Source organism: Acanthisitta chloris, unplaced genomic scaffold (genome assembly GCF_000695815.1).
Source record: "Acanthisitta chloris isolate BGI_N310 unplaced genomic scaffold, ASM69581v1 scaffold1753, whole genome shotgun sequence".
In the NCBI taxonomy this organism is placed as follows: Eukaryota; Metazoa; Chordata; class Aves; order Passeriformes; family Acanthisittidae; genus Acanthisitta; species Acanthisitta chloris.
In genome coordinates this window covers 86542-103955 of record NW_008664237.1, presented here as the reverse complement: position 1 = coordinate 103955, position 17414 = coordinate 86542, and the positions used below count along the sequence as shown (strand labels likewise).

The 17414-nt window shown below is 47.8% G+C and overlaps 1 protein-coding gene across 1 annotated transcript in view; it reads left to right on the top strand.

Moving 5' to 3' along the window:
* Window positions 1–17414, top strand: part of LOC103798967 (plexin-A4-like) — a gene marked incomplete at both ends in the record, with an annotated part of 147928 nt that overhangs the window by 44506 nt on the left and 86008 nt on the right. Inside the window, one exon of the mRNA XM_009071257.1 lies at window positions 14034–14134. Coding sequence (XP_009069505.1) covers window positions 14034–14134 — 101 coding nt within the window. The remainder of the gene's footprint in view (window positions 1–14033; window positions 14135–17414) is intronic.

The window sequence follows — 17414 nt, the reverse complement described above, 5'->3', positions numbered from 1 at the left end:
CAGCAGGTCCAAGACACAAATACCCTCCCAGGTCCAGGTAAAATTGAGAGGACACCAGCAGGCAAGAGGCAATATCAGAGGAGAGAGTTGTGTTGGTGAAGGTTTATTCGAATGCCTTTTTTTTTTCTCCTCTCTTCCAAGACAGCAGCAATTTCACATGCAAATAACTCTGTCTGTGACGCTGAGCTGGGGAGAGAATATTTTTACCCAGCACTGGCAGGGAGTTCTGTTTGAGATGTCACATCCTCACAGCACCAAGATTTAGTGCATAATCCGTGATGTACAATCTAGCAACAGGATGGTTTGGAGCCAGATGAAGAAAAGTGGCATCCTCTCACTTTGTAGCCAGGCAACAAAAGGGATGGAATTGAAGCAGGGAGCAACATATGTTTTGGAACCTTAAATAGACTGGTCTTTTCAAACCAGGAGGAAGAGTGGTGATTCCTCATGCTGGAATCCTTCCTAGCCAAATATCACATTTGCAATCTTCAGCCTTTCCTTAAAGTTTAACTGGGGGGAAAAAATAAAGGAGAAAAGAGCAGAACAGCTTCTCTAGCAAATAATTCCTCTTCAGCCTAAAGTTTTTAACCTCCTGAGAGGATTAAACAACAGCTCCTCAAACTTCCTGTTGGAGAAACAAGGCTAGGGCAGCTGGAAAAAAACTTATCCTGAGGTTTTGTGGGTTTTTTTTGAGGGGGCTTTAGTGTTTGTTTGGAGGGTTTTGGTGGTTTTGGGGGGGTTAGGGGGTTTTTGGTGGCTTTCTCAGCCACATGCAGTGTAAAATATGTGAATTGTGGCCTCCTGAAAATGAGGTTCATAATGGAAACCAAGTGGCCCTTAACTGTGACACAGGGAAGCTCATCCTGAGCTCCCACAGATGAGGTGGAAATTCCAGTTTCCAGTCCTGACAGTGATTTCAGGGACCTGCAGAAAGCAAAGCAGGAGAGGTAAAAATGAAAAGCAGTTTGTTAAAGGTGGAGCTGCACTCTGACCCCTCATTTCCCCACAGTCTGTGTGTTTTGTCCTGAGGTTATCAACCTGCAGCAGCTAGAGGAGCTAAGGATGCTCTGGGAATTCAGCTTTGTTTGCCAGGTTTGGGGCTGCTTGTCTGACAGCCAGATGTTTTCATTCCCTTCCCTTTGGTGGACAGTTTGAAGAGCATCTCTCAATCTCACCTTTTCTGTCACGAAGGGTGAAAATTAATTGGCCTCACTCCCCATTTTGGCCACTCTAAATGGGAAGCTGTCCTGGATTTCAGTGGTGTCTTACAATAGAGGCAATGATTACCTAAGCAGGGACAAGTGCTGCAGAGAGATCTCCCAGACTTTGGCTGATTAATTGGTTATTAATGGTAGTCCATGCGTGTTTAGCCAGATTATGATGTGTTTTAGCCTCAAAACTTTCGTCTTCAGCACTCTGAGTCTCAGCTCCTGCTCCCCTCCCACCCCTGCAACCAGCTAAACTGCTACCACAGGTATTTCAAGCATAACACCTGATCCTTTAATTCCACTTTCTTTGGAAAAGATTATTCTTATTTCTCCCTAACCAGCTCAGCATTTCAAAGTTCGGGTGCACAACTTGCAAATTACGAGTTTTCTACTTCCTCTCTGATGTGCTGAGCCTAAAAACAGCTCCTTGCAGTCTCTCAGTGCTCGATAGACTGGATTCAGTGGAGCAGCTTCTCCCCATGGAATTCTCAGCTGAGTCCTTGCAGTGGGCACTGGCAGTGATTCTTCAGGTCCATTGGGGACGGGCATTTCCCTAGGACCATGAATAAGGTGGTTATTTATCTTTTAACCCTCAAGCTTTCATTCTAAACAGCATTCTGGGAGACGCATTTGCCAGCAGAGGCAGAAAAAATACTCCAAACCCTTAAATTTTTGGTATGTGATGCTTTAATGTGATTTTTAATCTAGAACACTGGTGAAGTCACACCTTGAATCCTGTGCTCAGCTCTGGGCCTCTCAGCTCAGGAGGGACATTGAGGTGCTGGAGCAGGTCCAGAGAAGAGCAATGAGGCTGGGGAAGGGACTGGAGCACAAGTGGCATGAGGAGAGGCTGAGGGAGCTGGGGGTGTTCAGCCTGGAGAAGAGGAGGCTCAGGGGAGACCTTCTCACCCTCTGCAACTCCCTGACAGGAGGTTGGAGTCAGGTGGGGGTTGGTCTCTTCTCCCAGGCAACCAGCAGCAGGACAAGAGGGCACAGACTCAAGCTCTGCCAGGGGAGGGGTAGGTTGGATATTAGGAAGAGATATTTTAGGGAGAGAGTGCTCAGGCATTGGAATGTGCTGCCCAGGGAGGTGGTGGATTCACCATCCCTGGAGGTTTTCAGGGTGAGACTGGATGTGGCACTTAGTGCCATGGTCTAGTGACCACGGTGGGGTTGGACTTGATGATCTTGGAGGTCTTTTCCAACCTGGTTGATTCTATGATTCTATGATATTTAGAAGTCTTAACTGCAGTTATTCAGGTTATAAACCAGTCTCTAGGTATTAGATAATCCAGCTGCCTAAAGCAGGCTCTGGATTTTGTAGGATGCTTTCCACCTTTGTGAAGCATCTGGCCTGACTTGCCAGCAGAATTGGGAGCTAGAGAGGGATGGATATGAGGCTGTATTAAGTCTGTCAGTGTCTAAGTAATTAAGGGAGCATTTGATACAAACTGAACTTCTAAATCATGCTTTAATCTCTGTTATTTTGCCCAAATGGTTTCTTAGTGAGTCTTTATGCCTAAAAGCACCCCTGGGCCTTTGCTGCCCATCTGTGGGTCGCTGGGGTCGCTGGTGGCCTTTAGCTCTGCTTTGGGCTCTTTCCATCTCATCATTCAAAGGAGAAACCTCCTGATAAATGGCAGTGTCAATAAAAAAGGTTACTCTTTTGAAAAGGCAGATAGATCTTTGTTTAGCTCCCATTTTTGTGGCTCTCACGCAGTCAGGGCAGGAGGAGTTTGCCAGTTTCTGGGTTGACTAATTGGTCTCTGTGCTCTCCTTCTCAAGAAGAGCCATGCATCAACTTCTGCTTGACAAATTGTCCGACAAATAAGTACCAAAATCACAAGCAAAGCCAGGGAAATAGAGAAGTTAATAGTAAACTCTGAGTAAATGTTCTGGTGAACTGGAATTTTACTGAGATCAGACCTATGAGGCCTTGAGCAGCCTGATCTAGTGAGGTACTCTCCCTGCCCAGGGCAGGGAGTTGGGACTGGATGATCTGTAAGGTCCATTCCAACCCCTAAATTCTATGATTCTATAAAAACACACTTAGGGCCATGATAAACTTCATCTCCATTGTCTGTGTGGCTCATGTAGAAGAGGCAATTCCTCCTTGTCTGGCAGATGTGGCAATTACTGTCTCAGCACCATTGCAGACCTCATCCCTGGGTCAGGCAACTTGTCTTCTCCAGGCTGTGATCCTGCTAGAGAGAATGGATTTTAAAGCTGAGCAAGACAAAACCCATCTGCAACAACAATTATAATACTAATCACCATCCTCATAAAAAGTTTTCACTTCCCACAAGGTCTCTGTGCCTAGCTAAGCTCCATGAGGCCTCTGTGCCTAGCTAAGCTGTTTTCAGCAGGGGCTGACAATTATCCTTGCAACTATTTGGTGACTGCTTAGAAATTCATGGACTTGGAAGCTGAAAGGGCCCAGTGTGATTGTCTAATGTGATCTGCATAGCTCAGGTCACAGAGCTCCTTGGGGAGACGTGTGCTCTGAGCCCTCAGCTCAGCAAGATTTCTGAGCTTTTAGGAGGACAAACTGTCTGAGCTCAGTGTTTCCAGGGATTCTAACAGCCACTATTAGTGCCAGGCAATCCCCCAGTCCTGGGGCTTTGCAACATCATTGGGAGCTGCTGTGCATGGGGAAAAAAATGCCTGATCCAGAGTTATCCCATCTTCCTTCAGAGGCAATGGGGAGAAATAGTCCTGGGTGGTGTTTATGTCCTTTTTAGAGATGTCTTTGCTACATGAATTGAATTGGAGCCCGAATAAACAGTGCAGGTATGTGTCTTTGGCCAAGGAAGGACTTGAGCTGTTCATCCAGATTTATCCCATCTCCCTTCATAAGCAGTGAGGAGAAATACTCCTGGGTGGTGTTTGTGTCCCTTTCAGACATGCTTTGGCTGCATGAAGTGAAGTGGAGATGAAATAAGTGGTGCAGATATGTGTCCATGGCCAGGGAGGGACTTCACCTGTCTGGGCTTTTCTTCCTGGTCCTTTCCAAAGCTATAAATGAGATTTTAAAACAGGGAAGGCTGTTTAGAGCTGCTGATTCAGGAGTAATGGCTGAAATGAGAAATAAGTATAAACCATCAATTTTCCTTCACTTCTTTTGGGACAAAACCCTATAAAATCTGTGCGTCCTCTGGAGAAGGTAAAAAATATGGGCACAAACTCGTGTTTTTCTCAAGTATGAGCCAAAAAGATGATGCTGTAACTCAAGGCATGAAAGCAGGAGCTGTACATCTCTCCTCAGGTGAAATCCTAGGCCACTGGAAGGAAACTTCCTTCCTCACCTGGTACTTTGAGGAGGTTTGAAACTGATTCTCAGCTATCCTCTGGCCTGATTCTATGCTCCTAATCTCCTGCTCTCCATAAATGCAGAGAAATCCTCTCCTGATTGTGTGGCTGAGGGCTTTTCTCACTGCCTGCTGCCCCCTGAACAAACCAGGGGCAGGGGTTGCTGTTTTGGGAAGAGTCAGGCTGGAATCCTTGGGAAGCAGAGGTGATATAGCTGCCTGAGGACATGCATTATTGCTGCACACGTGTGGGGAGGTACAGACAGACAGCACAGATCGGGAGAAGACGCAGGGCAAAGCTGTAGTTATAATTTTATGGTTCACTGGTGTGAAATGGAATCTGATAAATATATGTTTCCCACAGCCTCTGTCTGGATGGGCTAAACCTGCCCAGGATTACAAATGCCATTTGCTGCTGCCAGGGTTGTGTGTCTGCACACCTGAGGAGTGTGATGCCAGGTGATCAACACCTCTGCTCCTCTCTGCTGGTCTCGTGAGCCTGTTGTGTCTCCAGTGCACAGACCTCAGGAGAGGAGCTATCAGCTCCCTCAGCTTCCCTCTGCTTTGGCCAGTCTGTGCATCAGAGGGTTTCTTCAACCAAGCCACGAGTGGCCTCAGCAGTGTTTAGAGAGTGGCCAGATTGCTTTAATAAACCAGTGTCAGTTCTCATGCCAATGACTGGCTGAGTGTGTTTGACCTTCAGACAGCTACTTCAGTGCTGTGCCTGACTCTCTGCTCATCCCTGCTGCTTTGTGCTCCCTGTCCCCTTCCCAGTGGCTCTGTGAGCTGAGCCTTTTGTGCATGTGTTTGCATTAGCTGGAGTAAAGGATGAGTAAAAAGGAGCAATGAGGAGGTCATTACAGCACCTGAGACAAGGGACGTTCAATGCCCTGAGCTCTGCAAAGAGACTCCAAACACTCTGAAGCCACTGGTTTTAATTTGGGATGAGGGTTAGACATAGATAAAAGGATCCAGGAGGGTCAGCAGGGTCCTTGCCAAGAGGCAGGAGCATCACCTGCATATGAGCCATCCCTGGAGGTGCTGGGGGTGCATGGGACCATCCCTGGAGGTGCTGGGGAAGCTTCACTGTCCCAGCTGCTGGAGATGGACAGGAGTGAGCCCTTCGAGCTGCACAGGGTGCTGTGTGTTTCAGAGGTGCTCCCTGAGCACCTGGCACTGCTCCTTGCTTTCAGCTCTCTCCCCTTGCATTACAAGCCGAACATGTTTCCCTTCTTTGTAGCCAGGGACAAAAGGGGCTTTGGGGTTGGTGTTTTCTCTGGGTTCTTTTTCACAGAGTGGTGAGCACTGTGAAATGCACCTGAGCCAATCCTCCAGCCCAAATCCATTGGAGTGTTGGAAGGGATGCCCACAAGGGAGGGAGGTGTAATTAGAGCCCTGCAGCCAGTGTGCTTTGATCTTTGATGTGGACAGCTCCTTTAAGGTGCCTGGTGGGTTAATCCTGCTCTTTTGCAGGATGCCAGTTTGGGAAGCACCTGGATGGAGTTGGCAGAGGCTTTGGGAGGTCTCTTGGGTCTCTGCTGTATGCACAGACCAGCTGGCAGTGTGCACCTTGCAGAGAGCCAGCACTATCACACCCCTCTGCTCCCTGTCCTTGCCCCTGGACACTGCTCCTGCTCAGCTCAGTGCCTGGCAGCATGGAGCTGAAATGGGATCTCCCTGTCTCAGACAGGACCAAAGCAGTACCTTAACTCAGATTTGAATAGTTTCTAGGGACAAAAGTTGTGTTTCTCTACAGACACTCACACCAGCTGTTTCTGCCCAAGAAATCTGGATGCTGTGTATAAAAAGGGAGGTGCACTGGGAGTCTCAGCTTTCTGCTTTGGCTGGAGAATAATGGGGCAAAATCACAGTGCAAATGAAAGAGAAGCTAATTGGTGAAATAAGAACCTTGTGTGCTCCTGCACAAGCTCAGGGATCCAGGCAAAGACCTGAAGTTAGAGGTAGCACCAGGAGGGAGGAGATCCTAACAGCTCCACAGGTTTCCTGTGCCCAGATTGGTCCTGTCTAGCTTTGGGCTGTTCACCAAGGCATTTTAGCCAGGCGTAAAGCTACGATATACAGACACTGGATAGGGTAAGGCTTTTCTGGGGGTGACTTTGCACACCTGAGACCTGAAATGCATCAAAGACCAATTGGATGGGGCTGGGAGAAACATGGGCTGGTGGAAGGTGTCCCTGGCCATGGCAGGGAGCTTGGAACTAGATGATCTTCAAGGTCCTTCCAACCCAAATCATTCTGTGATTCCATTCTAAATATCCTAGGGAATATATTAGCTCTAGAGATTCATGGTGGCTAGGAGAGTTCACATTAAGTAGTAAAGTTCCTAGATAAGTCTGAAGCTCCTGAATAGGACCAAATGGCATCTGTGTACCATGTTTTTATGGAAAATAAGACATTCTTCATTCTTTGTGGAAAGAGTTGATCCATTCTCTAAGGAAATAATGAGGTTTTGTTGTGTGGATGTCCTGTCTTTACCTTCTGTACAGCTCCTGAGCCACCACCACAGCCTGTTCCCATTAAAACCCCAACCCATAACCTAAAAATAGCATGAAGATCTCTCTGAAACGGCTTAATACTTGGCAGCTCTCAAAGAGCCTGAGGGTTTTCCTAGCAGTATTCTCCAGGGATCAATATTGGGCCCAAATCTACTGAAAATTTTCATGAATGAGTGGGAAGTTGCTATTAAACCCTGTGGATAAAAAATGTTCAGTGGAACAATGAAGAGCTCAGCATTAACAAGGATGAGGGCAGAGCAATTGGGTGATTTGGCTTCCTCAAACCAAACAAATGCAAACTTTGCTGTCTCACAGGAAGGAATGTAGGTCAGGCTGGAAAGTGGGAGATGCGTCCTGGAAAGCAGTGACTGAAATGGATGAGTGGCTCATTTCCTGACATCCTTGCAAAGGGTTCTCCCTAGTCTAGCCCATAGTAGGAACAGGCTGACACCATCCTGCATCCCTGGAGGAGTGCAAGGGGGTGGGAAAACAGTTGTCAGGCTCCGTGGTCAGAGACAGGGAAAGGAGCACTAAAGACCCACAGGAGTAATTTGCAGGGAGTGGGGAAGGTTTGGTTTCCTCACAGGGTTTGAGAGCATCTCAGTCTGTTCATTTAGCAGAAGGAAGATTCAGGAATGACCTGATTAGGATCTCTGAGCATCTTCCCAGGGTGAAAACAGCAGGTTAAGGGGCTCTAGGGCTGGATGAGGCCTTGAGCAGCCTGATTTAGTGAGGAGGTGTCCCTGCCCAGGGCAGGGGTTGGGGCTGGGTGCTCTCCATGCTCCATTCCAACCCAAGTTTTCTTTGATTCTATGGTAAGAACTTTTGGAAAGAGAGTGGAACAACATGGCCTGGAAAATAGCCATCACCAGTAGAAACAACTTCTCCCTGTGTGTTCTCACTGTTCGAGTCTCCACCAGGAGCCTTCAAGGGATGCTGGGCTTTGAGAAACCCATTGCAGTGGCATAAATCCCTTTACAGGTCCCAATTAAATCTATATATAGCTTGGGTAGCAATCTATCCCTTGCTCAGCAGTCATGCTCCAGTGGCCACACAGCCACTGGCTCTCATTAAGCCTGGGCTGGCCCTGCATTAATTGTGACATGTGATTCTTATTTTGAAGGCTTTAGAACACAAACTTTTAGCCAAACCTCATTTGGTTTGCAGTTTGCAAGCTGAAATAGTGACCATGGGATAAAGGTTTAGTGTAAACAACTCAGGGGGGATCTGAAGCTACCTGGACCCCGCAGGGAGAACCATGGATTGAATGCTCCAGGCAGAGGGAGTTGGCCAAAGCTGATGGTTTGCAGGGTGGGTTAGAAGTTGAGTGGTTTCATCAGGTCTGTAAAATCACTTGGCACTCCCTCCACACCTCTGAGCTGCTGTACTGTGGTTTTACAAGGGATTCCTCATCATTTCCCTGCCTTGTGCCCATGGGATGTACTGTTGCTATCCCAGCTAGGGAAGAGCTTGGCATTCTCAATCAGGGAAGAACAAGAGTGGAGGAAAGCTGAGTGAGAATCCACACTGAAACCTCTGATGGTGTGGAACACACTCTTCAGTCTCCAGAATGCCAACCATGCTCACAGCTCCTCCTCGAGCACTGGTGTTTCTGGAGGAGAACCACTATGATGTGGGAGAATCCTTTGAAGAAAGGACAGCAGTTGTGAAGGGGAACCAGGGGAGCTGCCAAGTCTACAAGAAAAGGACTGAGATAATCTTTGTTATCTGAGTGTCTGTTCCTTGGTAAATAAAGCCAGAACAGAGAGCAGGGATGAGCTTGGCATCAGGGCTGTGTTGACAGAGCAGATGGTGAAAGGCACTTGTTCAAACACAGTCCATGGCATCACACAAGGTCTTTTTTGCTCCTGGAACAGTTTCCTAGCTGTGTAACACAGTGGATTTCCTCTGCTACTCTCCCAGACCTTAAAGAGAAAGCATTTTGTATTGTGAACTGGTTATTCTGGGGCTGCACTTAGGGAGAAAGGAGACTTTAATGTGTTTGGGAACTGACAATGGCAAGATTGGAGCAAGAGCAGAAAATTAGAAGTGGCACCGACGTGAGATTCACCTCACCCAGTGATCATCATGTGCATTGTGAGTGTCTCTGCCTGACCTGGCTGTCTAGACTCCTTTATGTTCAGTGGGTAGACACAGGCTCATCCAGGGTGTGATTTATCTCATCCCTGGTTGACATCTGAAACAGAGAGCAGACAAGTCCTGCCCTGCAAAAGGTCTGTCCTTCAACAGAGCTTTGGTTTCTAGCTTAGACTTAGACTCTGATATTGCAGACAGACTTTGGTGAGAAGGCAAACCCCTCACTCCCACACCACGACAGAGCTGTTCCCCACAGGCTGCAAGACTTACAGTCTTGATGGATCAGAAGTGAAGCCCAGCATGGTCTACATAGAAAACACCTGATGTGTGCAAAGCAGAGTCCAACCAAGGCAGCATGAAGGGAACTGCACTGCAAGATGGGCAAAGAAAATGTCACTGCTGCAGAAGCATCCATAGCAATCCCATGGTGAGAGTTCCCGTCTCCTCGCATGGGAACTGGCATCAATGAGCCTTCCCCAGAGGTTTCTGGAGCTGTTGCCACAGAGGCTGTGAGCATCAAATCTTCCTGGTTCGCTTCTTGCTTTGCCTCTGTTGGTGGAAGTTGGGTGTGACTGTGGCTGGGGCTTTGCTCTGGCAAGGCCAGAGTGAAGATATCTCTCACCAGAGATGTGGAGGACAGCTCAGGGCAGAGCAGAGGAGGAGGAGCAGCACACACAAGTGTGGGTAGGGAGCTCTTGGTGTACAAGTGTATTTGAAGAGGTAATTTCTCCTGCCACACAACAGGACATTGACCCCCTGTTTAATTATTGTGTCATTTGCCTTTGACAGCTACTGCTGCTTCCAATTAACACTCCTAATTAAAGCCTCCAGTTCTCCAAATATGTAAGCATGGACTTACTGGGAAGAGTGATACAATGAAGGGGAAGAGCTTAGGGTTGTCTGATGAGAAATGACATTCCCTGTCCCAGTGGGACTGGCAAGTTATTTACTTCTCAGGCTGGAGTGGCAGCTGGAATCAAACCAAGATGCTCATTTCTGTCCCCACAGGAGCACCACTGTTTGTCCTACATCTAGGTTGCCCAGGGAGGCTGTGGCTGCCCCAACCCTGGCAGTGTTTCATTCCAGCTTGGATGAGCCTTGAGCAACCTGCTCTGGTGGGAGGTGTCCCTGCCCAGGGCAGGGGTTGGGGCTGGATCATCTCTGAGCTCCATTTCAACCCCTAAAATTCTATGATTCTATGATCTCATGTCCCACTAGTTTTGCATCTATGTGTGTGTGAGTGTTTCTTACCAGTGTAACTAAGATGTGCTGACCTCAGGTCCCTGGGCTTTGCTGTTCTGTCTTCCTGCTTTTTCCTGAGTTCACAGGTCGGATAATAATGCACAGGATATCAAATAGGACAGAGGAATTCCAAGTCCCTTTGTGCATGTTTCAGGCCAAACCAAAATCAGCATCTGTGCAAGTGACTGAACATCCTCAGTGACTCTGCTAAGGTGCAGAGTCTGATGCCCCCAATGGTCTCTCAGGTGGTTTTTTTTCTTGCTCAATTTAATAAACTGTATTATCATGAACTCTCTATTGAAGGCTTTGGAATAAAATGAGCTCCACTCAATCCTTGTGAGTTTCTCAGGGCTGGCTGAGGCTCCAAAGATATCCGCAGCATTCACAGAACCCACATGGCTTGACAGAGTCACTGTTGAGTGTTTTGAAACTGTATCTTTTGACTTTTGGGAAGAAAATTGGCTACTTAAGATGCCTTTTTGTACATTAAAATTAACTTAGTCCATCAGGCTGAATAAATCCTGCTGCTGTATTAACTTCCAATTATAACAGCAGAGATTGAGCAATGATTCACTTTTTTGACCAGAATGTTGGAAGTTTAAGGGGGAAGAGGAAAAAAAAGTCATGTTGAAATAAAATTAAAAAAGTCCAAAATGGGAGTCAGAAAATTATGACTGAGCACATAGCAGGAGCTTTTGTGAATATATTATGGCACAAGCAGGAGCCAAATTTCTAACAGGATTAGCTGTTACTGTCTATCAGATCCAAAGGAACTCAATCATTTTTGTTTTAAATGACTTTCTGTAACTCATTTGTACCAGAAATTGAGGGCAGAAGGAAGATTGGGAGCTGCAGTTTGGAATTTAGGATGGATCAGAAGAGAGGTGTAAATGACTCTAAACTGGCTCTAAGTGCCCCAAAGTGAAGGACACATTGATTTTGTTACTCCTCTGTCTGCTGAAACCCTGGTTGTATTTGGACAATGCTCTCAGGCACACAATGGGGTTCTTGGGGGTGTCCTGTGCAGGGCCAAGAGTTGGACTTGATGATCCTCATGGGTCCCTTCCAACCCAGGGTGTTCTCTGGTTCTGTATTTGCTGCAGGATGTTGAATCCAAGTTCCATCCCAATGAAGGACCAGCAGTAGGGAGACCTCAGTGAGGTTGGGAAATAACCTTGGAAGGTTTATCAGACCTTCCAAGGATGGAGAAGAGGTGGCAGGAGTAATCACAGCCTAGTTTGCCATGGAAATTTCAACCTTCAGCACTGTCTGGTCCCTTCATCACAGTGACTAATGGGAAGGCTCTGTAATTGGGAGGCTGCATGGACTTCCCTTTGCCAGATATTTTAGCAGCAGCACAAAAAGCTGACTGATCCCTGGGGGGCACAGTTAGTTCTCAAAACTTTCAGCTTGGAAAGCTGAGCTGAATTAATTACAGTTTATGTTCCAAAAAAAAGGAAAATAAGACCTGTGATGTGCCTTATTTGCTTGATGTTCCTTCTCTTTTCAGCAGACGACCCTTAGGTGGCTTTTCTTTCAGTCACAGCTCCTTTGTTTGGGTTTTTTTTGTGCTTTCCTTCTTCATTAATTAGAAGGTCTGACACTTCCAGCCCAAGACATTTATCAGCATGGTACAGTTTTAATTAATCTCCCTATAAAGCTGCTTGAGGTGAACTCAGAAAAGGTCTGAGATAGCAGGAATAACACAGCAGTGCAGATGGTGACACAGGACAACTACTGCTCTGGTGTGCTTGGCAGGGTGTGGGATGGAAGCTCATGGCACAGAGCTGGGACAAGCAGCACAAGCAAGGTGTGCTCCTAAAAAACATAGAGAGAGAGACAAACTACCCTAAACACACTGAAAAGAAAACATTCCTGCAAAGATGGAGTTCTGGATTCCCAGTTGGTTCCTCCTGCCTCAGAAAGGAGCTCAGATACCCTTTGATGGCTAATTAAATAATATTAAAGCCTAAGAGGCCAGTTTTTATCTACTCTTTTTGTAGCAATTTGCAAAGAAATAACAAATTTCAGTCCAGTAGGACTTTTTTCCTGTACATGTATCATAGCCACAAGTGGATGTTGACTCAAAACATTCAAACTCCACATCCCTAGATGTTGAAGAAGTTCATGTTCTGGTCTAAACTTCATAGAAACATAGAATTTAGGGGTTGGAATGGACCATACAGATCATCCAGTCTCAACCCCTGCCCTGGGCAGGGACACCTCCCACTAGGTCAGGTTGCTCAAGGCCTATCATAGACTCATGGAGGTTGGAAAAGACCTTTCAGATAACCAAGTCCAACCATTAACCTATCACTGCCAAGTCCACCATAATTACAGAAGGTCAAATCACTCCATCCCTGTATTAATCTTCTCACTTTCCTTGCTCTGTAGTCTGTCCTCATTATGTTCTATGCTCATGGCAATAGATTCAGTTTGATAAAAGTGGTTTTGGTGTTGGTTCCTGTTTGGGTTTTGTTCTCCACATTCTCACTCTGTCATTAAAAGCTTTTAGTAGCCACAGTTGGTTTCTCTGGGTGACTTGGCACAGGCAGTGGTGTAATGGAAAATAAACCCCATCATATTTCTACCTGACATTTCTCTAAAGCTCCTGCCACCTGCTCGAGGAAAAATACAGATTTTCAGCTTTTCCTCACAGACTATCAACTACCACTTGGGATTTCTGTGTAGAAGTGAGAAACACAACTTCTGATGCAAATAGAAAAGGTCTCCATACATAGCTGGAACTTTGCCTGCTGTATATTTATATTAAAGAAACCCAAAGCTAGTTCTTGGTTCATTTACAGATGCAATCAAGGATGGATCTTCATCTGTCACTTCACAGCTCAAACTCTCCTGACTGTTGTGCCAAGTAAAAGATTGTCCCTGGGATCCAGGTGCATTCCCTTGTCATTTGTCATGAGTAACTGTTCCGCAGTTTAGAGCTGGCAGTTCCTAGTGGTGTTTCATCAGGATAATACCACACTATATCATCTGAAGGAATAAACTCTCCCTGCTGACAGGAGCTGGGGTGAAGGCACTGGCAATTGAGTGTATGTTAGAGAAGTTCTCTGAAGCTTATTCAGTGGGAAAGAGACTATCAGGTCATTGGGCCCAAATTGTATGTTTGGCTTCAAAAGAAGTAAAGGGCTTACAAAGCCTGAGAGGAATCAAAAGGTGTTGGTCTGTTAGACAGGAGGTCAAGCTAGACAGTCCCTTCTGCCTTTGAAATCTCTGACTGAAATACTTTAATTAAAAGGGAAGAAATAAAGGGGGGAAAAGGTAATGAATTGCAGTATTTTGGCAGTAGATGGGTGTTTCAGGTCCACATCTAATACCTTCTGAGCTGCAAAGGCAGGGTGACAGCAAGCTCAGCCAGTACCCAGGCTGAGCCTCTTTCTTTTCCTGCTGGGAACAGCCTCTCCAGGAATGGGACAACTGGTGGTTGGAAACGTGCATGGGCAATGGGGAGTGGAACTAATGCTCCTGGGACCACCAGGGGAGTGGTGGTGCAGGAGGTCATGGGAAGAAGATAAAAGGCATCACCAGACCTCAATTCTCACAGGAAGCCAGAAAGCAACAGGGCCCACACCCAGAGTGTAGGAGAGCACTGAGACCCTGTGGGGTGAACTTGCTGACAGGTTGTCCCTTTCCTCCCACAGCTCACTCGGGTGCCGGTGGAGTCGTGTAGCCAATACGAGACCTGCAGCGAGTGCTTGGGCTCAGGAGACCCTCACTGTGGATGGTGTGTTCTTCACAACATGTGAGTACCTGCTGGTGGCTGCCACCACCCCAGCTCTGCTTTTCCACCAACAATCTTCCCTCAGCAGCTGTGGTAACACATGTAGAGGTGCAAAATGCTGTCTCAGTCCTCAGCTGAGCCAGGTGAGCTGAGGGGTCACCCAGGAACCTCCAGCAAGGTCTCTGGGACTTGTTGGGGGAGTCACTGTTTAGCTGAGAAGGATGTTTTGGAAGACAAGGGAAGAGAAGTGTGGTAGAGGCTGGATAGATCTCCAGCACATGATCCATGGGCTGCTGACTGCACCAGGACAGCACCTGTCCACCCTGATGTGCTTTGAATCAAACTCCTGCAGCTCTTCTCTTTAGCTTCTTGTTTGCATTCCTTAAGGCAGTTTGGCTCTGACTAGTAGCCCTTGTCTCAGCACCTCCAGCTGAATGTCTCCTCTTTTGGACTTGTCTTTATCTCTATTGCCTTTAGAGAGGAATCAGATCCCTGTAAGCATCATGACATCAAGTCAAGGACCTTCTGGTCTGTATGCTTACTGTGGGAAGATGTTGACCCTGAAGTTGAATGTTTGTCCTGTGTGGATCAACTCAACGGGGCCAAATGAGCACAAATAGATCCAACTGCTCATTTGGCTCATATGGACATGATGATGGGAAAATCTGTCTCTACCCACATTATTCAGCTTCTTTATAACAGGTCAAGAAAGGTCCTCATTTCACCATGTCTTTATTCTGCTGTACTTTATTCTGCTGTACTTGTCCAGTGCCTCTCAAGGAGCACTGAGTCCAGGTGTCCTCAGGCCTGGGAGAGTAGTTCACTGGCTTTGTTTTCTCTAAGTTTTTAATGATGATATTGATCTTGAAGTTTCCTCTCTGCCAGTGATCTCCTCCTGCAGAGAGCCCTCTGCCAAAGCTGTGGAGAGGGAGGTGGCAGGTTGGCTGAGCTCCTGGCTGTGAGTGGCAGGGTGGGCTCACTTGCCAAGAACCTCTCAGCAGAGACAGTGGCTGGAAAGTGCATTGGATCTGTCTAACCAAACATCTCCAGCTGAGTGTGGCTCTGCAGGGTGCTGTCACTCCAAGGCTCACAGTGTCCTTGGCAGCCTGGGAGGGTTTTTCTGATGGACCCTGATATTGTAGTGTGTTTGTCTTCTCCTGCTGAGTTCACCTCTGGATTCTTCCTGTTGCATTGCAAACTGTCCTGCTGGAGATGATGACAATGACCTAGTTGAAGTGATGCTCTTTGTACTTCTTTCTGGAATAGGGAGCAAACCTGTACCATATTCCAACCTTCTGTCCATGCTCTTCAGCTTGTGTGATCCACATCCAAACCCACGACAATCTGCTTAATTTCAGAGCAGATCTAGGGGATCCATCCCAAAACATGTCCATGTGGGATGCATCACCACTGCCTCCTGCACAAGAATCTCTGAGGCAACATGCCATAAGCATTTCCCTTCCTGACTCCTTTCCTTTCCCTCTCCCCTCCCAGCCAGGAATCCCAGGGGATTTCCACTGTGTGGCAGAGTCCATGTGGGAGCTTGTGGAAGGTACAGAGGAAGCGGTTGGGCTGTGGAAGACCTGGGGTAGAGTAGGACTGGGAACCAGATTGTCTGTGGGCAAAGCCATAGTGTCCTATCATCTCTCTCCTCCAGTACAAACCACTAGGAGTCACAGTGGTGGACTGTGAGACAGGCAAAATCTGCCAGGTGGGGTATAGCATCCATTTTTTCATGCTATCCTAGAATTTTAGGAGTTGGAATGGAGCTTAGAGATGATCCAGCCTCAACCCCTGCCCTGGGCAGGGACACCTCCCACCAGAGCAGGTTGCTCAAGGCTCATCCAACCTGGAGTGAAACACTGCCAGGGTTGGGACAGCCACAGCTCCCTGGGCAACCTGGGACAGTGTCTCACCACCCTATGATACTGTGATCACTGCAGGATGAAACAAGAGGAGTCAGAGCTTTTGTCTCTCAAGTGTGTGTCTTTTTGGGGACTGTCCCTTCAAGGGCTGCTGCAGCCCCTCTTGCCCAGCTCCTCGTGTCCAAGCTGCTCTCAGCTCCAGCCACCTGTGAGGGCTGGGGACACCTGGGGACAGCTCTCCGTGCAGCATCTCAGGGCTGAGCTGTGCTGTCTGCGCTCAGGGCGACGTGCCAGGGCTCGGGAATCGATTTCCACAGCTCTGCTGGCCTAACCTTACACCGAGAAACTCGAGTCCTCTGAGAGAGAAAGAGCCAGACAGACCCACAGACAGCTGCAGGAGAGGAGAGGGGGAGGATTGATTGGCTTCTAACCCCGAGAAGAGCAGAGCCGACACGGAGCAGGTCACTGGAGCTCTTCATCTCTCTATCTTCCCCCGATCTTGTCCCCCTCCCTTTCCCTGCTGCAGCTCTGCTCCCCTCCTGGGCTCTGCTCAGGCCTCTTTAGGCAGCAATGAATCATTTAGGTGGTGTAAATTGAAATTGTGATGCTGAGTTGCTGCACAGGTCTCTGGGGGAGGGCGAAGGGCTGTGGTGGGAGCAGAGGGGAGGAACCAGGCTGAGAAACTAATAGCTGGCACAGAGCACTCAGTGCCTGCTGCAAGGTCACAGCAATGTCCCCAGCCCTAAGAGGAGGCTGCAGAGAGGGATGAGAGCAGAGAGAAGTTTGCTGCAGGCCTGGAACTAGTTTAGCAGCTTCCACCTATGTGCAGCAGCGCTCAAAGGTGCTACCCAACGTCTGATGATCTCTAAATCACCCTGGCAAGTTACCTCTGTCTCCATCCACATCCAAACTATAACCATTTTCTTTCTTCTTTTCCACTCACATGCAGAGGGGCAGTAAGAGCTCAGGCTCTTCACACCCAGAGGAGGGATAAACCCTTCAGCAGCTGAATGAGCCTTTGCTAGGTCTAGGTAGGATATTAGGAAGAAATTTTTCCCTGGGAGGTGCTGAGGCACTGGCAGAGGTTGCCCAGAGAAGTTGTGGCTGCTCCACCCCTGGGAGTGTTCCAGGCCAGGCTGGATGGGGCTTGGAGCAGCCTGAGCTGGTGGGAGGTGTCCCTGCCCAGGGCAGGGGTGGGATGAGATGAACTTCAAGGTCCTTCCAACCCAAACCAGTCTATTATTCTCCGCACACACACTGCTCCATGTGCACATGGCCACCACAGAGATTTCAGCCCTGCACACTATCCCTGGGCTGTGTTTAACACCCCAGCTGCCAGCAGAATGGGAATTTGGGGCAGAAGAGCCACATCCCTGCAGAGACAGCCAACATTTTATGACAGGGCAATACACAGACCTTGCTGGCTGCAGAAGGGA